Source organism: Atractosteus spatula, chromosome 8 (assembly GCF_055471065.1).
Source record: "Atractosteus spatula isolate fAtrSpa1 chromosome 8, fAtrSpa1.hap1, whole genome shotgun sequence".
Taxonomy (NCBI): Eukaryota; Metazoa; Chordata; class Actinopteri; order Semionotiformes; family Lepisosteidae; genus Atractosteus; species Atractosteus spatula.
In genome coordinates, this window is record NC_142713.1 from 9,536,110 (window position 1) to 9,558,030 (window position 21,921).

The 21,921-nt window shown below is 39.8% G+C and overlaps 1 protein-coding gene across 2 annotated transcripts; it reads right to left on the bottom strand.

Annotated features, from left to right (window-relative positions):
• Positions 1-278: 278 nt before the first annotated feature.
• On the bottom strand, positions 279-21,540 carry dcp1b (decapping mRNA 1B). 2 transcript variants are annotated; one of them, XM_088922915.1, is made up of 9 exons: positions 21,153-21,540; positions 18,644-18,684; positions 17,307-17,434; positions 12,628-12,694; positions 8,774-8,903; positions 6,824-6,943; positions 5,367-6,113; positions 4,015-4,260; positions 279-3,170 (listed from the first exon to the last, which is right to left on the bottom strand). In XM_088922915.1, exons 1-9 carry the CDS (start codon positions 21,312-21,314, stop codon positions 3,090-3,092), a joined length of 1,722 nt encoding a protein of 573 aa, XP_088779041.1. In that variant the 5' UTR covers positions 21,315-21,540; the 3' UTR covers positions 279-3,089. The 2 variants fall into 2 exon arrangements, with proteins under 2 accessions (XP_088779041.1, XP_088779042.1); XM_088922916.1 differs by lacking the exon at positions 6,824-6,943 and having other exon boundaries at positions 21,153-21,533.
• Between the last annotated feature and the right edge of the window lie 381 nt (positions 21,541-21,921).

A 21,921-nucleotide genomic window follows, 5' to 3' on the forward strand; every position in this document is an offset into this window, starting at 1 on the left:
GTGTATACGTATCCAATTATGATATTTTGTTTTTTTATTTTTCATATAATATTTTCTATTTGAAACATTTCATCCTTAAAAGTGCAGATTATGGTGTGTACATAAGAGGAAAAAAAATAATTTACAATGCATGAAATTTTAAGGTACTGACACAACAAAATGTTAAAAAATTCAAGGGGTTATATACTTTCAATATGCACTATACTGCATATACTTCCTGTACACCTGTCTAAACATGATATAAGAGAAAATTCACATTAATACAAAGATTTATGCAGTAATTTTAATAGTTTATTATCACAAAACAATCATTGACTGGAAATTTAACATTGTAATAAAAGTTAAAAAACATTAAAACTGATCATCACTTTATCCTATTTAAGAACAACGTTTTTTCTGTAATCAAACCAACTTTGAACCTGAAGCAACAACACTGTACTCCACTATATAAAAATAATCTCTTTTCAAAATGTAAAATATTTACCTTGCTGCCCTCTTGAAATTTTAACTCTGAAAATTGCATCGCATACAGTTAGTGTACAAAATTCTCTTGACTATGTTGAAATATTTATGTTGATCTTTATGAAAAATCATCTTGGAAAGTATACTGGGTAGTGGATATTTTTAGCGAAAACTAAAAAGGATGTAAGATACAAGAAAAGAGAATTGCACACAGAAATTTAACATGCTATTAATTTTTATGGGTTAGAAAAGCAAAGAATAATTTCAAAATTGTAACGTACACACCTATAAAACTGCAAAAGTACGAAGACATTTGTGTCCGCTTTTCCTCAATTTGTTACTGAATGTGAAGACAGTGAGTCATGTTTTTTTTAGCATAACATTTGTTAGCAGTACCAGTGCCTTATGTTACAAATATGCTTGGTTCACACAAAGCTGTCAAATCAAAATGTACTCCCTTTTCCTGCAACAATATGATACAGCAGACAGTTCTTATTCACCCCCAAGAATTTGAAAGTAATTTCTACTTCACACCAGAAACCAAGCAAATTTAAATTAAATTAAAAACTACTGTGCACAGGAACGCAGCTGTGTTAAAACCAGTATGTATATCGATACAGGTAGTCTGTAGCAATATTAGATGTTTGCAAAATAACCAAATCTGTACCTTTCCATTTCTTAATAATACATTTGATCAATTTAGGCAGTTCAGCAAATCTCATATTATTATGATGTTTAAGTATTAGCTACAGTGAAAGTGCAAGTATTTCTTGTTATAAAAACTTCAGAAATGTATAGAAAACTACATTTGTAGTCGCTGGCATAAATCCACAATGAGAAAAGAAAGAACCCAACACTAATTCTTCAATGAGGTGAACAGTGTAAAATAGATGCCATAAAAAAAGAGAGATATCACAAAAGACACTTCAGCTCCTGAAGTGCCTATGATGGATCTCAGAAGACAAAAATATTTAAAGTATTCTATTAATGTCCAAACTGCAGATGGAGGTTTTCACTAATAGGCAAAACAAAACATTAAACCACAACAGGTCTCTTGGATTTCTGGTGTCTCCTAAAAGCCTTAGAGCTTTTAGGTGACCTTGTGTGGGACCTGATACAGTTTTCCATGTTCCTCAATCACAATTCTTAGATACAACTATCTATTTACAAATGTTAACAATATTTGCAGTTCTGCTAAGCTGAACTGGCATATGACTTGAATAGCTGAAAACTGCAATTTAATTTTGTAATAAGGGGCTAGGTAATTCAAAGGAAAATTCTGATCTTCAAAACAAATTATACTGTATATGACCAAAAGTGGAGTACAATCAAGGTAACACATCAAACAGGTGTGATTCACTTTTATTTTTACAATGTAAACTAACCCGCTCTGGAATTTCCATACTAAAGGTTCTCCAGAACAATTTTTTCCATTTTGCTCAAGCACAGAAAATACGCAGTACATTAAGATGCATCAATCCCCAGAGCGTTATATATTAAAATAGTTTTAAAAGCCAATATATATGTGTGAAGCACACAAAAATATACATGCAATAAAACTTCTAGGGATTGATAATGGTACAGTGGAAGCAAATTGACATCAGTTGCTGTTGTTAGAAGTATGTCTACAAGTTACGCCTGCCGGTTAAAGAAACTAAATAACAAAACTAAAATATAATTACTGTTGTTGGGGCCAAACAGTTGAAACTAACACAAAAACATTTCCATGAATAAACACTGTCCATCGACCAAATTTCTATTTTTTTAAATCCTCCCAGTGGTTTAAACTAGGGGGGGATGGGAGAATCAGGAAGAAGAGGCTCTGGAATTTCAGAGCCAAGGCCTCTGTTTGTTGCGGGCCATTAACAAAAGCCAAAATGTGTATGAAAGACACATAGAGATCATGCCATTAATAAAATCCGACATGTGTGCAAGAGCTGGCAAGAACTGAGGAAGTCCTCCACAAGCAGCCAAAAAAGCAGGGGTTCACTCTAGCATATACTGTATATAGGGATCAGGTCAAATCATGCCACTGCAAGACAAGTAGCTGTGGGATACTTATTGAAAGAGGTGCAGAGCTAGAGACAACCACAAGAGTGACTACTACAACTGCTTCAAGTAATGGTATGAGAACTTGCAACATCAAACACTCACAGACAAGGCTGACCGCTGTCTCACAGAGTATTTGAAGCTAGTATTGCTAGTATTTCAAGCAGTTTCTATTTTTTTTAAAACCAATTTTAAAAGGAGAAAATAGAACTCCGTTTTCCCAATTTAAAACAATTCCACGACAGCTCTTGGGCCGGGTCTGGTTTAAGTTTTCTAAGAAGTTTTATTAAAAAAGTAATTATTTTATGGTTATTGAACTTTAAAGTAACTGCTCTGGATGAAAACCAAATTCCTCTTGTGGATCCTTACCTATTTTTTAAAGAAATATTTGCTGAATAACTAAAAAGGAACAACAGACAACTAAAGTCTGTCCATTCAGAAAATAATTTAATTAAAATATCATCATAAAACCTGAAAATGAACAGTTTACCCCTTCGAAACTGCACTCACAAATGGAAGACTGTTTTGTCTCTGATTGCCATATTTTTTAAAAGAATGGTGAATCTTTTTTTTTTTAATTAGAGTGGTTTTGTGACTTTGTCCGTGGTGAAGCGGGAGATATAAGCCTCATAGATGGTATTCAGGAAGGAGGGATCATTCTGAAAGAAAGACACAACCATACAGTTACTTGAATAGCTGTTAAGTGGGATAAAGGGTTATAGAAATGCTAGATCATGCTAACCTTAGCGCACGCTTTACAATGTAAAAAGCAAATTCAAACATTATTCTCCCTTCCACACATCACCAAAAATAATTGGGGCTTTAGTTTATTTTTTTAAGAACAGTCTAAGCACTATGCGCTGCCACATAAATTCTAGACTGTTCTTTTCAAAAACTGAAAAGCACAAGTATTGGCATACTGAAGTGAATGTTTAATTTTACTAATGAAATTCATATTTTCAAATCAAAAGATTAATAAAGGAAAATGTATAGCATTTCAGCTTTTGTCTGCGGCTATTATTTTGCATGCATATATCATTTGCAGTTACTCTCTTTTTTCACACTTTTGCCTTCCCGTCACCAGTGTAATGTGATGCACTTTTGTCCTAATACACTTTTCACTTTTGCACTTATCCTAACGATAAAAGCTTTTTTCTTTTAACTTATAGAAAAAGAGCATTTGATATCCTTAATAGAACCCACAGGAAAGCAACGGGATTGCACTACTGATTTTCTTGGAAACTGGAATAATTACAAGTGACCGATTATCTCATGTCAATTTGCATGAAGACTGGGTTTTCAGAGTGCTCCAAGCCCGACACAATTGTGACTATAAAACTTTACACTCTCAAGACAACCTTCTATTTCTGCTCTGAAAACTCCCGTCCCCTTCTCTGCTACGACAGTAACTAAGCCTCAGTGAATAATGAGTGACTGACACACATGAGGAATATATAATGTGCTCTAGGACCCTTCAGGATGAAAGCGCAGTGATTCTCTGACCTTGATGAGGTGTAGAAGCGTGCACTGGAACTGGCTCCTGGTGAGAACACTGGGTGAGAGAGAGAAGGTCTCATCCAGAGGCTGAGAGGATAGCAGGCTACTGGAAGGAGGGCAGCGCTCAGCCCCTGTACCCAGGCCGGACCTGTTGCTCTCTGAGCTCTTGGTCGACTTGGTCTGGGTGAACACCATGGGTGACATGAGCAGCGTAGGAGCCACGGTGGCTGGGATCCGCTGAGGAGAAATCACCTGATTGACAGAGAAACGTTCTGTGAGGCACTCTTCAGGGAGTAAAGTACTGTACCAGGCTGCATGACTATGGGGTTAAGCATTCTGAAGGTGTGAACTGTGCTGGGGTGAACATTCACTGACATAAACTCAATACATCAACTCTCAGAAACATCACTCCTCCAATCGCTGGTACATTTTCTGCAGGTACTTCATGACTTGGAGGATGAGAAAGGTCACTTGGCTTAAACAAGTGCACGGTCCTTATTCCATTCTGAGCTGCTGTAAGAGTATTAACAAAGGGCAAATTGCTGGGAAGGGGGAGGGGGGTTATAAAAATCAAATAAATGAGTGATTCCCACCAGTGACAATAATAAAAAAATATAGGATTTCTCATCTTCTACTACAATCACACTTGGACATAAAAAGATCCAGTGAAGTTTTCAAAGAACTGAGAGTTCTGCCACTAACAAAGTCAAACACTGCATGTCAAGGAATAAAAATGTGTTAATTCATACTTTCCAAGCATTTCAGAAAACAAAATGAACACCAGACTTAAACCGGTGCTAACGTATTATGATTATGAGTTTTCGGTTTTTTATTTCATTTTATTCTATATGTCTTATTAATAAACAAAACGGATGGAAAGTAATGAATTACAGTTTAGATAATGTTTTCATTCAAATCTTGATGAAACCCTACAAAAACAAGGCTCGTGCTTCAGGCATTAACAAGTAACTTCCTTCTTCCTAAAAACAAGCATTCAGATAGCTGTTTTATGATTTATCAGCCTTAACAGTTTTCATTTAGTTACTAACTTCAACATCAGTTGCGACAGATGAGAATCTTTAGTGGAAATGGTCGTGCTGCACAAAACAGCAAAACGCACCTTATTGAAGGTTTACAGCCGAACTACCTAAACCACTTATTTTTCCACTAGAAAATGTATACTGATTTACTCTCTTTCATTAACGCTTTAAAGGAAGACAAACAATGGCCTTGGGTGATGCTACGCTATCATGAAACTAACCTTTTTTGAAAAAGATTTATTCTGGTTAAAAAGAATATGAAATCAGTTACGTGCTTCTCCAATACCTAGTGACTGTTCTTACTTATCGCACTGTTACCTGGAACAAAGGGTTGGGTTTCTCGGACACTGCAGAAGAGGTCTTGTCTGCCCAGCTGTCCAAGGGCCTGGAGGTCTGGTTGAGGGGCTCGTGGAAGCGGGCAGCCAACGCTGGCCTGGCAGCATCCATGCTCTGCTCCTGCTGGACCAGCTGCAATCTGTGCAGCAGCTCATGGGGGGAAACCACCCCCGAAACTGAGTGCTGGGGGGCGGCGGCCACCAGCTGTGGTTTGCTGGGGCTAAAATAAAGCGCCTGGGACTGGTGGGCACCACTGAACCTCAGTGGCTCTGCAGGGTCCGGCTTGACCACGGGGAGTCTGTGCAGCAGGTTGGGTGCGGTCTGGAGCCGAGGAGGTGGGTGAGAGCAGCAGGGAGTGGGAGGCTGGAACAATCTTTGCAGTGGGTCTCTGTTCGCACAGGGGGCCACTGCGGGGGGCTGCAGACCCCCGTTTTCACACAGCCGGTTTTCGGGAGACTCTGAAACTGGCTGCAGCTCCACAGCCCCACGATGCGTCATCAGCTTCTGGATGGCGGGACAGTGCTGAGGGGGGCTGCCCACCGCTGTCTTGCCCATCACTTGCGCTGGCTCCTCATAGGAGAGGGATCGTGCCACGGCAGGGCGACCCCCAACTTTACAGCCAGCCGCCTGCGCCCTGTTGTCGCCTGCACCTGGGGAGACAGGCTCCTGTTTGTCTTGCACTCCAAAGAGGGCGGCGAGGGATAAATGCTTGGGCTCAGTCTCACCGTCCTTTAAGAGAAGATAAGACAAGACAAGCCATTTACCATCAACAAGGTGTAGCATGTTTTACCAACTGACATGGCTATTATGGTTATATTATGGAACTGACATGGCTATAGAACATGGCACTGATGGTTAAAAATCAAGAAAACAGTCCAGTATGGAGAAGTGTCCCAGAAAATGTTTCTCAAAGAGTCTAAGATTTATGCTTCAATGCAAAAAGAACTATCATTCAATTGGGAAGACAAAGCACCACCTTTAAGGTACACAGTGGAAAGAGGAGATAACGTAGAGTGTTCCTTTTCCCTTCCAGTACCTTAAAATGGATTATATTTCAGTGTCTTCCTCATGAAAGTTAATATGCTTTAATATATTCTCCAATAATAGAGATGAAACAGATTATCTGGTAGGACAGAACATTTTCCATGGATTTAAAGCGGATAACTGCAAATGAGAACAGATTACATTTTAAATCTAATTGAACACTTTCTAATTAAATAGAGAGTTACTGAAAAAAAATCAATGCATAATTTTTTAACACATGAATGACAGGACAGGTAGATGAAAAGTGGACTATAATACTATACGGCTTATAAAGTGGACAACAGTCTCAGAATGAAACACTGGTTGGATCCCAAAAAGTGATACAAATCTGCACCCATTTTGCATACACTAAAGATCAATGGCTCTTCTGCAAGTCCCAAGGCAGATACAAATACCTTGGGGAGCTGCTGAGAACTGTAGGCTCTTTCAATGGGCTTTACGGGGATCGGCTTGATCAGGTTGGGGTTGTCATAGATCACACTACTGCCAGCGATCTCCTTCGGCTCAGGCTTACTCTACGAAAGGCAGAGAATTTAATGAGGGCAAAGATCACAAGTCATTACCAGCTCCTGTTTTCACCGCTCAAGAAGATCAATCAAGTCTTGACTCTTGTTATGAGGGCTCCATCCTGTGGCAATAAGCACTGTAACCTTCACAAAATTAAGCAATCTGCACTAATGGGGCGGTGCGGTGGCTCTGTGGCTAAGGATCAGCGCCTGTGGCTGGAAGGTTGCCGGTTCGTATCCCGCAGCTGGCAGAGGAATCCTACTCTGTTGGGCCCCTGAGCAAGGCCCTTAACCCCAACTGCTCCAGGGGAGTCGCATAAATCGCAAACCCTGTGCTCTGGCCCCAAGCTTCTCTCCCTGTCTGTGTGTCTCGTGGAGAGCAAGTTGGGGTATACAAAAAGACAAATTCCTAATACAAGAAATTGTATTTGGCCAATTAAGTGATCTTATCTTATCTAATGTCTTTTCAAAAGCAAATATTCCTGAAATGTCATTAAAAATAACACCAAGCATTAAGAGGAAAGAAGAACAAAGGAGAAGAGGACCTTCTCAAAAAAGAAAGAAGAGAACAAAGAAGATTACAAAATATGATGAAGCAGAAAATATCTTGTAAACTGCTGCTATGCCTCATTAATCCCAGACAGTTAATGCTCAATAAGGAAGCAGGTATCCTATCAGCATTTTCACAGGATAAGAACCTATGGCTTTGGCCAAGCTAAGAAAAGGTTCAGGAATGCATTTTCTTTTTTATTGGTTTGGCTCTTGCAATGTCAAGGTAGTGAGCCTCAGTCCCTTAACACTCACAGTGAAAATGTACATTACAAACGAACAAGAGGAGGACATCTGGCCCATCTAACCTATTTGGAAGTTAGTAGTTAACTGTCCAAGGATTTCATCCAGCCTAACTTCAGAAAAGTTCAGCTTCAACAACATGACTAAGTAACTTGTTCCATACTCCCACAACTCTTTGGGTACAGAAGTGTCTCCTGTTCTTGTTTTAAAATGCACTTCCATCTAAGATACACTTAGAGTCCTCCATTTCATGTTTCACTGTTCAGTGAAGAAATCTGCTGTGTGGACTGTCAGTGCCATTTATTTTGAATATTTTTTTCTGTTGAAGCCTTTTAGTGTAGGATATTTCCTGAAGCCCCAGGATGTAAATTCTCTGGACTGATCCCACAGTAGCAATGTCTTTTCGATAACACGGTGACCCAAATTGTACACAACTGTATAAATGAGGCATTACTAGTGCATCATACAATCTTCACATAACATCCCTTGCTTTAACTTCTATGCTTTATATATCCTATTATTTGTTAGTTTTTTAATTGCTTCTTCACATTGTCTAGAAGATGTAAATGAGGTGTCAACATAAACACCTGGGTCTTTTTCATATGAATGAGACAAAAGACAACTTCACAAGTTTTTTTTTTTTACATGGTGCTTCTTCCTTGTTGTTCTCAACAACCTTTATAAAACTACATAGGGCTCCAATGAGAAGCTTATAACCTACTTTAAAGGGAAGCAAATCTCTGCCATTTTTTGTAAATTGGTTCCTCAACACTAGCCCTACTCCAAACACTTCTTGACTTTTGGTAGAACATTTAATTTTAATACTTTAAAATCTTTATTTTCATATGCCTTAGAATCCATCCTCTCAGTACAATTACAGAGAAATTAAGTTCTTTTTTGATTTTATGTTTATGTTAAAAATAAAACAAAACTAAATACTTACAGGAATGTAATTTACTCCCTATCAGCTGAGATATACTGTTCTTGGAGCTGAGGGTATCAGTTGACACTAGTGCCACCTAGTGGTATACTAGTAATTAAACCTACCTTGTCATACTCATCCCTGGCCTTGTTCAGCATCTGGAGGATGTCGACCCCTTTATTGTCCCCTGAGTGCAGAGCTTTGGGAGACACACCTCCCCCATGCTGAGCTTTCAGTTGTTCTTGCTGCGTTAAACTGGAGGAGGAGGAAAGTCACCAGAGCATAATCCATCTAGTATAAACATACTGCACAGAGCTGCAAAGTCCTGAGGCTAAATGTACAGTGTTGCTGCACATTTGTAAGAGTGCATTTTACAAAATCAAACCATACCGCCCTGCAGTGCAGAACGCATTTAATTGCCATATAATTATCGTTTGCTTGAAACTGTCTCTATACCACAGAGCCAATTGCAGAAATAATACTCTCAATTTAGCCTCCTGAGCCACTGCCTCACACAGAACAAGAAGGAGAAGCACTTGCAGTGTCTGAGGACACACTAAAACATCATCGATTGTTAAACACTGTATAGGTAATTTTATCTAAAGCGTAGACATACACCTTATAAATGTGTACTATAATGATTAAATGAGACATGAAGATGAATAATAATATTAGTTCAGGTGGGTAGCTGCATCAGCATGCGTACATAGGCTGCAAAGAAACAAGTAATAAGTTTATTCCATGCTGAAAAGAGAAGAAAGAAAACACAATGTTTCGGCTGTGGAGCCTTCTTCGGGTGTAAGAAAGACAGGGCAGTCAGCAAAGAACATATAGCATTGGAAAACAAAAGCCAGGAGAGAGGAGGAGGAGGAGGAGGGAGCATGGGAGAGGCAGAGTGGCCAATCAAGTGGTGCGAGGTCGAGAGAGGTGAGGAGAGGTGTGAAACGAAACCTACAAATGAATAGAGAGAATTAGAAGACAACAAGTCTATCGTTGAGAGAAGGGGGAAGGCGTGAATGAAGTTTCAGGATAATTTTAGTTTCTGATGTCTTTCTTCTATAGGAGTTAACAAACCCTACTTTGAGAACGCAGACAGAGAGATCAGTGTGATCATGGCCGTCAGAGGTGAAATGAGAAACGATGGGCTTGGAGAGATCTTCAATCTTCACAGCCCGCCCAATTTTGGCAACCCACTGTATAGTAGGTGTGTTGTTGGGAGTTCAGAAATCTACCACACTGATCTAATTGAGAACTCCTTGTACTGGTGGAAGGCAAATTCAGTGGCCCAGATTTTTTCTGTGTGATGTTGTAGAGTATAAAGTTATCCCACAGTGACACAGCACATTACGTTCTGCAGTTTGGGATAGTATTTTTTTTTGTTCTGCTCTGGATTCTCCCTTGAGGTTAACAGGCTTTATTTTTAGATTTAATATTACAAAAAACTGGAATGGCCCAATTTTTCTTTTTTAATGGTCCAGACAGTGACAAGTGCACATTTGAAAAGTGTATACAGTGGTGTGAAAAAGTGTTTGCCCCCTTCCTGATTTCTTATTTTTTTGCATGTTTGTCACACTGAAATGTTTCAGATCATCAAACAAATTGAAATATTAGACAAAGATAACACAAGTAAACACAAAATGCAGTTTTTAAATGAAGGTTTTTATTATTAAGGGAAAAAAAAATCCAAACCTACATGGCCCTGTGTGAAAAAGTGATTGCCCCCCCTGTTAAAACATAAATCAACTGTGGTTTATCACATCTTTGGAAAGCTGAGTTCAATTTCTCTAGCCACACCCAGGCCTGATTACTGCCACACCTGTTCTCAATCAAGAAATCACTTAAATAGGACCTGCCTGACAAAGTGAAGTAGACCAAAAGATCCTCAAAAGCTAGACATCATGCTGCGATCCAAAGAAATTCAGGAACAAATGAGAAACAGAGTAATTGAGATTTATCAGTCTGGAAAAGGTTATAAAGCCATTTCTAAAGCTTTGGGACTCCAGCGAACCACAGTGAGAGCCATTATCCACAAATGGCGAAAACATGGAACAGTGGTGAACCTTCCCAGGAGTGGCCGGCCGACCAAAATTACCCCAAGAGCGCAGCGACGACTCATCCAAGAGGTCAGAAAAAACCCCACAACAACATTCAAAGAACTGCAGGCTTCAGTTGCCTCAGTTAAGGTCAGTGTACATGACTACACCATAAGAAAGAGACTGGGCAAAAATGGCCTGCGTGGCAGAGTTCCAAGAGAAAAACCACTGCTGAGCAAAAAGAACATAAAGGCTCGTCTCAGTTTTGCCAGAAAACATCTTGATGATCCCCAAGACTTTTGGGAAAATACTCTGTGGACTGACGAGACAAAAGTTGAACTTTTTGGAAGGTGTGTGTCCCATTACATCTGGCGTAAAAGTAACACAGCATTTCAGAAAAGGAACATCATACCAACAGTAAAATATGGTGGTGGTAGTGTGATGGTCTGGGGCTGTTTTGCTGCTTCAGGACCTGGAAGACTTGCTGTGGTAAATGGAACCATGAATTCTGCTGTCTACCAAAAAATCCTGAAGGAGAATGTCCGGCCATCTGTTCGTGACCTCAAGCTGAAGCGCACTTGGGTTCTGCAGCAGGACAATGATCCAAAACACACCAGCAAGTCCACCTCTGAATGGCTTAAGAAAAACAAAATGAAGACTTTGGAGTGGCCTAGTCAAAGTCCTGACCTGAATCCGATTGAGATGTTGTGGCATGACCTTAAAAAAGCGGTTAAGGCTCGAAAACCCTCCAATGTGGCTGAATTACAACAATTCTGCAAAGATGAGTGGGCCAAAATTCCTCCACAGCGCTGTAAAAGACTCATTGCCAGTTATCGCAAACGCTTGATTGCAGTTGTTGCTGCTAAGGGTGGCCCAACCAGTTATTAGGTTTAGGGGGCAATTACTTTTTCACACAGGGCCATGTAGGTTTGGATTTTTTTTTCCCTTAATAATAAAAACCTCCATTTAAAAACTGCATTTTGTGTTTACTTGTGTTATCTTTGTCTAATATTTCAATTTGTTTGATGATCTGAAACATTTCAGTGTGACAAACATGCAAAAAAATAAGAAATCAGGAAGGGGGCAAACACTTTTTCACACCACTGTATATACATATTGTATTTCTTAAGAAATGACCCATTCATTTCAATCAAAAACATTAAAGTTCAAATGTACACATTCCCAATGGCTTCTATTAATGTCCTATAATCTACAGAGGGGAATGCTTAAATGATCTGATTAAGACGACAGCAAAAGATAACAAATACCCACAGGTGTTTCCTGGAAAAACTAAAAATAACCCCTATATTTGAGGAGGCTGTAACTGATAAGATTAAGGTTATCTCATCTTTCACAGTGTAGCAACAAGACCAAACCAAAGACACTGTATTGTGCGGCTTTAAAGTACAGAGGATAGGGAAAGAAGAGCAAATAAACAAATGCAAAACCTTATTGTGCCTTGCAAGTATTTAGCTAGATCCCATGAGTGCTGAATCATCATTCTTCCATTACAGGTAGGCTCTAAATGAATCTTCTGACACAAAAATGAACGTCAGGGATGTTCCCCCATGCTGAGACTTTGACAAGCATAACATTTTGTGCAAGGCATGTAAATGGGTTTCTGATCCACTGTTGCCAAGGCATGTATAATACAGAACACCATCACCTCCTAACCACTGATCCAGATTTTGAGGCAACAGCGAGCATTTGAAAAGAAGAAAGATTAAGTGGGAGAGTGTGGAATGAGACACAGTAACAGGATGACATGATCCTTGGATGGATCACACCACAGTACTTCTATAGCTGGGCATAAACAAGAAGTACTGTGACAGCAATTCAGATATTTATGGATATGGACTGGCTGAAAGATGACACAATACAATTTAGAGCTACAAACCGGTGTAATAACTAGATGCAGACAAACAGTACATTTGAAATGAACGTACTTCTTCATTAGCTCAGCAATCCGCTGACAGTCCTCCTTGTCATAAAACCAGATCCCATAAATGGACACTGGAAACAAAAACAAAAAAACAGACAGAATCTGGTTATAACAGCTCAGGGGACAGGACAGATCATGATGTTATTTTCAACAAATTCAATTTCATGGTAATATTAAAGACAGTGAAGAATAAAATGTACAGTATTTGGAAAATGCTCAGGTGACAGAGCTGCCCCAAGGGGCTTATCAGCTGGAACTCTTAGCCTGGGATGGAGAGGGCGGGGTCCTAGCCGGGGCTGGAATTTGGAAAGCCATGCTGCTGAGAGGAAAGGCGAAGCTGATCGGGCTTGGGTCAAGAGTGTCGGTGACAAGCAGACAGTGAACATTTCCCCACACCTCCTCAGATAAATCTTGCAAACAGGAGTGAGAGAGACAGGGCAGCCAAAAAATGTGGAAGATAAAAGAGAAAAACAAAGCGGGCAAGTAGAGGGGCTGAGGCGGCAGATAACTTAAGAAATATCCTGACAAAGGCAGACCGATACTGCCAGCGGACCTCTGAAGAGCTACAGTGCCGTGTAACGTCGCCAGCTTCGTGAACCTCAGTTGTGTAGGATTCTGCTCCTGAACACCGGCTTGGTCACGCTTAAGGATTACATGAAATTGTTTCTATGACTGAAACTGGCATGGAGTTTTTTATATGACGCATGAATACAGAAAACCAGGTGAGAGGGCACAAAGGATTCTAAGGATTGTGATTTGTGTTCTTCATTATACACCACAGTGGTGACAGATCATGTTTCAGAAGGCATTCACTCTGCATAGAAAGCCCAGGCACCAGCGTTTGCCACCAGAGCCAGATGCCAAATACAAAGGAAAACTTGTGTCCGAGATGCAACTCAACTATACCTATGTCCGCCCAGGAGGTAAGATCATTGCTAATTACACAATTATTCTTGAAACTGTATTCTCTAAAGTTCTAGAATGTGATTTGTGGCTTTTTTACTCCTTTCACAAAGTACAATTACATTTTGCACGACACAGTATTTGAGAACAGATTAGATGTTTTATTCCAACTTATAATAAGTTCTTCTATGAAGAATGTATTTTTATCACTTTTCAAAGGGATTAAGTCTTTCCATTAAGTGTTATGTCACTGAAATCAGCACGAAAATATGTTTAGCGGTTCAATTAAAAAGACACTCTACCACAAAAATATTCCCTTTGCTAGGCCTCTCTAGGTATAAAACCATCTGATTACAAAGGTCTATAAAAAGGCTTTTTTGAAAAAACGCTTACAGGTGTTGCCTCTGAAGTTCTGAATGAATGGTTGTTTTACGGATGTCAGAATCTCAGTTAAAATATCCCAGTTAATTAAGAAAGACCATCTCAAAACATGACGAAAAAGTAAAGGGCAGCTTATGTCATTCAGTATGACTCAGCGCGATTTCAAGGTGAAAAAAGGCAAATCGCTGGCAAGTGCCCCAGTAGAAATTACTGGTACTTTCTACCATATTTAGACTCTGTGATAAAACTGAAAAAAGCCTCTATTTGTCAACTTAAACAGCCCCAGCCCACTAAATGGGAGCAAATAAAAGACACTTACTTGAATTATGAGATCTATCAATTAATAACGAGGCTGCCACTTACTGCAATACACTATAGCCATTTAAGTTCATTATAGTGAAATCAAGGCTTACAGTGGGCTCTGTATATGAAGGGGCTTCATGTGTGTTTGAAAATTGTTTTTATCTTATCTCGGTTGGCTTGGTTTCTGGTGTTGGCAGGACACTCAAGAGAGAAGCCCAGACACGCAAGCTCACTGCCCACCAAAATACCTTTGCACCATAAAAGGAGACAAAAGTCCTTTATGAGCGAACTGGTCTCAAACTACTATGATTATCACCAATCTCCCTATTTTTATATGTATTTAAGTGCTTTAAGCTTTGAAAAGTCAATGAGACTTAAACGTTTTGCTCAATTCCTCTTGAAAAATTACAAAAGGGAAACATTCCTATTTTTTTATAATTTATCACCATCTCCTTCCGACATATTCTTCATTCATTATCGCCCTCCTTATTAAGCCACAAACCAATTCTTCCAACCAGTTTTATGATCTGTAAAATCATGTTATGTGCCTTTAGCCATTAGCTGTTTTTCAGAGACGTTTCAAAATTCCTAGTAACAATTTATGGATATTCTACTTGGTTTTGCATGGGTATAGTGGGTACTGGGTACAGTGCTGGTCATTTCCAGTTTTCTTGTGCTTTTCCATTTCAGATCTGGGTGTGGTTCCTTCTGACTCATCTTTAATTTTTCTGCCTTCTCTGTACATCTTTCTACTTAATTTCCGCACTTAGGAGCATAGTCTTCAGTCTTGTCTGCTGTGAAAGCAGGTGTTGATTATAAAGGGCTGCAATCATCACCACGAAGAACACCTCTGTAACCGTTCATCCAGCTCCTTTTCACCTCACAGGTTACGCTGCTGGTGTGCTGCAGCCACATAAATGGCTTTGGTGGTGGATAAGGGAGATAAAATGCCATGTCAAATCGCTGGTGTTCTCAGCAGGGACAGTAAAACCCCATTAAAAAGGTTAAAAATAACCTGCTAGTCACAGACTTTTCCCATATTAAATATATAACCTCGACAGTATTTACAGCATTTCTGAAATGTGATTTGACAGCCGGTGGACTCCGTCGGTAATTTTACCAACCTGCTACAGAAACACATCTTGCAGCACTAGCACTGGTTACATGGAAAATTTGTATCTGGGTGCGTATTTCTATCCTTCCATGGTAACAGTTTTGAGAAGTTTTCTCCATGTATTCAAAGTGTATTACTATAAAGGAACAAGTCATAGGTTTATTCCATGCTAAAAAAAAGAAGAAAGAAAACACAACGTTTCGGCCGTGGAGCCTTCTTCAGGTGTGAGAAAGACAGGGCAGTAAGCAAAGGTAATGAAGCAGGAGAACAAAAGCTGGGAGAGAGGAGGAGCAAGAGGTGGGAGCAGGGGACAGAAAGAGAGGCCAATCAAGAGGTGTGAAGTCAGAATAGGTGTAGAGAGGTGTGAAATGAAACCTCCAATGAATAGAGAGAATTTAGAAGAAGAGTAGTCTGTCGTTAAGAGAAGGGAGAAGATGTGATCCTAGCTGCAGGATAATTTTGGTTTCGGTAGTCTTTCTAATGGATGAGTTCGGAAAACCGTCTTTGAGAACACAGACGGAAAGATTAGAGTGGTCACAGCCGTCAGAGGTGAAATGAGAAACAATGGGCCAGGAGAGATCTTTAATCTTCACAGCCCTGACATGTTCTCTGAAGACGGCCCTGACGGTCATGACCGTTGCAAACAACGTTGTGTTTTCTTTCTTCTTTTTTTCAGCATGGAATAAACCTATTGTTCCTTTGCAGCCTACGCATGCTGACGCAGCTACCCACGTGTATTACTATATGACGTTTAATTATTATATTGCTATTCATTTCTCCAAACTTAATTTAGGAATATGGTGCCCAATAATGTCTATATTTCTCACTAGAGAGTTCATGCACCAGTCTATGCATATGGACTGTGTGTGGAGTAAACAGAAAGACAGACCCCATTAGTGCCTTGATAATGCTATGATGTTTATGTGTCAGGCATATGTTTTTCATCTAGACAACTCTAAAGATGCTGTTACATGTTCCTTAACCTCCTCAGTGGTACCTAGGGGTCCAACTCAGGGTGGAAAGGCGCAAAAACCAGTAACCCCAGGCTCATCTTGGGCTGCATGTACTACTGTATATGCAGTCTGGCTAGCAATAGGAGTTCTTTCGACTTCAGGGTACGACTGCCAAATAGAAACAAAAATGCTATAGAGGTATATTTGTAAATAGTTTTTTTTGCTAAGCTTGTGACGCATTTGTTAATATATTATCACCATCAATCAAAAATCAAAAGCAAAAACAGAAATTCTGTTGGAAATACATCTGAAGCATTTTTACCATATCAGATGGAACTACATTAAGACAGTGCATGTTTTTCTTCAGAGTGCCCCAGCCATTTTTGAGGATGTATTTTTTTTAGGGAATTACAAGCTTCTTGACCTCTTTTGCTAGCAAAAAATGAATAATTGTTCCCAGCAGTGTTAATACATTTAATCACATACTTACAACGGGCGTGCCAGCAGCCATGTCACCCTGCAACTTACAATTGGCAACCCACTGAAGCTCAGCAGATGTGAGCCTGGTCAGTACCTGGATGGGAGACCGCCTGGGAAAAACTAAGGCTGCTGCTGGAAGAGGTGGAAGAGGGCGCTCACCCTGCGGTCCATGTGGGTCCTAATGCCCCAGTATAGTGACGGGGACACTATACTGTAAACAAGCGCTCTCTTTCGGATGAGACGTAAAACCGAGGTCCTGACTCTCTGTGGTCACTAAAAATCCCAGGGCGTTTCTCGAAAAGAGTAGGGGTGTAACCCCGGCGTCCTGGCCTCCTTATAATCCCCCTCTATGAATTGGCTACATTACTTTGTTTTCCGACCCCCCCCCGACGGCAGGTGGAGCGACGCGCCGGTTGGAGTATTCTTGGTTGCATTTAATGGCAACGTCAGCTCAAAGATTTGGTTCAAACCACCAAATGGAGACGGGCGTGCTGACAAGCGGACCCTGCTGATGCGGGATTAACGCTAGGATGAGAGAGACATACTTACAACGGGCATTCCTGTAGAGCAGGAAAGGGTCTTGCAGCTGAAAGTCCAGATCCTTGGTTATTGGCTCAGTGAGGTTGTCCATACTCAGGCGATTCATTATGGTGAAGCCATGCCTGGGGGAGGCAGACCTAAGACCAGAATAAAACAGGAAAAATCAGGGCAAATTTTCATTGTGTTGTTTGGAGCTTTAAGCATAAAGAAATGGATCATGTTAAAAAGTCCTTGCAGAAATTCTTTAAAGACAAACATGGATTTAAATCAAAATTCTGTACAGCACTGGGTTTAACATGCACATGAGATCTTCACTTTTTAAGGTGATGTATCCTGCATCCAAGAAATGAAGAAAAACAGACTGGTGTAGAGTGTTTGTGAAAGCCAAAACATAATTTAAAAAATCCCAGGGTGTTTCTCGAAAAGAGTAGGGGTGTAACCCCGGCGGCGTCCTGGCCAGATTTCCCCTTGGCCTTTACCAGTCATGGCCTCCTAATAATCCTCATCTATGACGTGGCTTTACTACTCTGCTCTCCTCCCCACTGATAGCTGGTGTGTGGTGAGCGTTCTGGTGCACTATGGCTGCCGTCGCATCAGGCGAAAGAGCGACGCCTTCTGCCCCACCAACACAACCTACTACAACAACCTGCTTTTCCTAGTGGATTCCAATCCTAGTTGGTACTAATCACTACCTACTTTCCTTGATTCCCAAAATCTGTTTCATATTAAATTCTCCACTCAGAGACTCTAACAAGAGACTCTGAATTTTATTTCTAAACTTGTTTTTTTCCCGCATGAGTTGTTTTGTTTCATCTGTATTTTAGGATCCATTAGAATGAAACTGTCTCTCCAAACAGTCTTCACATTGTCATTTGTTCTAGTGTTCCCCTTACACTGCATACAGTAGGTTGTGTTTTGGTCACAAAATTACACATTTCATTATATTTTGGCATTTGGTGGAAATGGTTTCCTGTTTTTTCCTGAATCATACACATCTTACAGGTGAATCATAAACATGGCTTTTCGCCGGGTGCTCTGGCTTCCCCCCACAGCCCAAAGGCAAAGCAGCAGGTTAATTTGGTTAATTATCTTCTGGGAAAAATGGTCCTATTGTGAGTGTGTGCCTGTGTGTGTCCTGTGATGGACTGGTGTCCCATCCAGAGTATACCTTGCCTTGCACTTGTTGTTTGCTGGGTTAATCTCTGACTCCCCTGCTACTATGAAATGGATGAAGTAGTTAGAAAAAGGATGAATAGTCCACAATTATCCTTCCAACACTGATACATTATTGGCAAATCAACTCATAAAGTGAGACTTCGTTATCAGACATACTGTACCTCCCTTACCTTGTGTACACAAATAAAGTTCCTTCCACATCAGTCTTTTCCTGAAGAGAAAGGTAACATTATGTTATTAACTCTGAAAACTGGAACTGCTGGATGTGCACTATCATCATAAAAAAGATTTGAAGTGAAAAATGAAAAACTGCTTAAATTAAAGCACAACGGCTTTAAGAAAGGGACAGAGACCTAAAGAGTAACAATTTGCTAAAAGGCAGGCAAGGAGAAAATGCTTCTATAACACAATTTCACTCTTATTGAGAGAACACATTAAACATAGTGTTATAAAAGCAACCTTCGCATAGCCACAGCTATAACACCATCCATCTCTGTCTTCCACTAATTTATTGAATGCAATTGAGCACTTCTTTGCCAATGCTTTTTATACTATCCCAACACACTGCAGTTCTGATTTAACCATTTGTAGAAACAGGATGTAAGTACTTGTCTGTAACTAGAAAAAATGCCTTACTTAAGTAATTCATTGGTAGTATTAACTATCATTTGCTAAATTGTGCAGTCAGGAAATCTAGAAGAGATACTGCCAAAAGGAAGTTTACCAAACAACATTTTTATGCCTAATAAAAACACTGCAGGACATGGAGAGTGCCAATATAGGTCTGCATCTACAGTATATTTTATATGGTGGGAAAGAAGTCTGATATCTCTGACTGAAAAGGGCAAAAACAATGGGAAAAAAGTGAACGCTGGTACTTGGCTTTACTGGATGCCAGCACGGTGACATGCTCACAGCTCTTGGGTGCATGGTTTAATATTTGTGTAGAGTTGGCAAGTTCACTTTCTGTGGGTTTTGGTTGGGTGCACCAGTTTCTTTCCACCTTCTAGAAACATTCTGGCTCAGTTTCACCAGTGCCTCTCAGTTGTCTCTGAGTGCTTGTGTGTTTCTCTTTGTGTGTGCGCAACATGAGACCTAGGCCTCAGGGTGGTACAGATCGTTTCCAGGAACAAGAAACGTTCTGGTAATGCATGGACAGACAGATGCTTTGCTGGAAACCAGTATTTGACAGCATATCTTGAACCTGAAGCCAGTGTCAACAGGCTACAGCGAGTCTGCAATGCCCATTCTGCAACCCTGACTCTCTGCCAATCCGATCGTGTCATAGTTATCATGAGACTGGCACTTCCATTTGACTGGCCAATAAAAAGGCCAGCAAGGAACAAAAAATTCTTCTGGCAAAGCAATATCCACACTCTAAGCATATTTTACACAGTGTTCCCAGATCAATGTAAAAGCACAGTGTTGTATAAACTTGACAGAAAGCACTAAGTTTCATCATCATGCCTTTCAAGTTAGATCATAAGCTTTTTATATTTCTATTTAAGAAAGAAGAAAGTTTTTAGAGAAAGAACAGATACAGAGTGCAAGAGATATTTGAGCACTTTCTTTAAAGAAATGTTATTGTTTCTATGAGCACACTGACTCTGTTCCCCTCAAAGATACCATCTCTTTCTATGAGAAAAAATAATTCCACCTATTTAAAATCTATTTAAAAGCACAAGGGGGGGGGGGGAGAATGAATGTCTGAATCGGTTTTCTCAGAAAAGAATGATCTGTTTATTGGTTTGTGACTGCATTTGCAGTGCACGGAGCTTTCAGGGTTCCTCACAAAAGCGTCTTCTGTCTCATGTATGCCTCGATTCTACGGACTGCAGTAGACAGTTTATAAACTGACTGCACATTTGAAGCAATCCAGAACACAGATCTGGCACATTTTTACAGCATGTGAGACATCAAAATGTAGTTTATTAAGTTAGCCAGGAGAACAGTAAACGTAGAAATGTACCTGCTATTTATTCAAAGTAAAGGGGAAACATTCTACTCACAAATCCCTCTAACTGGCTACTGAAATGTATATCAATTAACTAAAGAAACATCCGAGATTTGTAAGAATTTACTTAAGATTCTCTCCTTATTCAGAACACTACGTTTAATTAATTTGACCTGTGCTGGTAAATTTAATTTCGCTACTAAGAAATGGCTTCATTCTACTATTCCTTATAAACTACGCATTCGGACACGAGGTTGATTTTATAATCTCAGAAGGCTGTACAAAAAAAAAAGAGCAATTGATAAACTATTACGTTGATTATTCAAGCTGATACAAAAATGATAATCTTTACATGGTATTTATATGCTATCATACAGGTTTGAAGTTTTAATGTCCCAAATTACATTGCACGCGTAATTTGCTTCGCTCACGCAGGCGAAACAAAACGAGCTTTTTTTTTCATACAACGTCAATCAAAATAGTTTGTCAAAACTTCAGGATGAAAATAATCAAAACAGCGAAGTACGCTATCAATGCAATTCTCCCGGCAACTCCTTGCAAACTTATAATCTCACAGCATTCATCGCTTTTATCATTGAAACAAACGAGAAAAGCTTTCTGCTATACAGGTAAATGATGTCAACTGATAACAATAATAACAATATTGATAACATTTTCCCAACAGCGTGCGCCACTGGGGCTGAGTGTTAAGTTTGCTTTCTTACCCACTCGTTTGCTTTGTTGCTGAATGTGTACAGGGCAACCTGACTGGCAACATCTACGATTTTGTTGATGTACGGGTCATGTCGCTGCAAAGCTGCCAGGCTGATGTCCAAACCTTTTGCCGCCAGACAGGTGCCTGATACCATCCCAGATGTAGAACTCATCGCCCCCCTGCTCTGGTTATACGGAGCCCTCAGTAATTTGATCCCAACACTTAAATCCTCCCCAAAAAATACCTCTATGTAATCTGAATGTTTTGCAGATTTTTTAAAAATTAAATAAAATAAAATCAAGCAAATCTAAAGATAAAAACGTCAAGTTGGTATTTTATTAACTCTAGCAGTACACCCGTCAGCAGGAAGCCGCCATTTTTCGCCACCTCTGACTGTAAACAGTCAGACGTGACTAATCGCTTGTAGCACCACATTACAGGTCATCTAATAGACTCTAGAGACAACTGATTGAATACTGGAGGGAAGTTGAAACGCGATTTTAAAAAAAGGCTTCTAACAGATAGCAGAATACACGAATTTCTTAAAGGGTTCGCAATTCTGATTAAGCAAATTCTGCATTTAAAAGCATGGTATGCACGTCGTCATAGAACCCCAACTATTCCCCCATGTATACCACGACAGCCCTGTCATATATTTTAAAAACGGCAAATATAGAGACATACCGATCTGTAATAATAAAATATGAAGGTCGAGCCAGCCCGATAATTGAAAAAAGAACTTTATCCAGACTGGAAGTACTTTACTAGTAAACAATTAC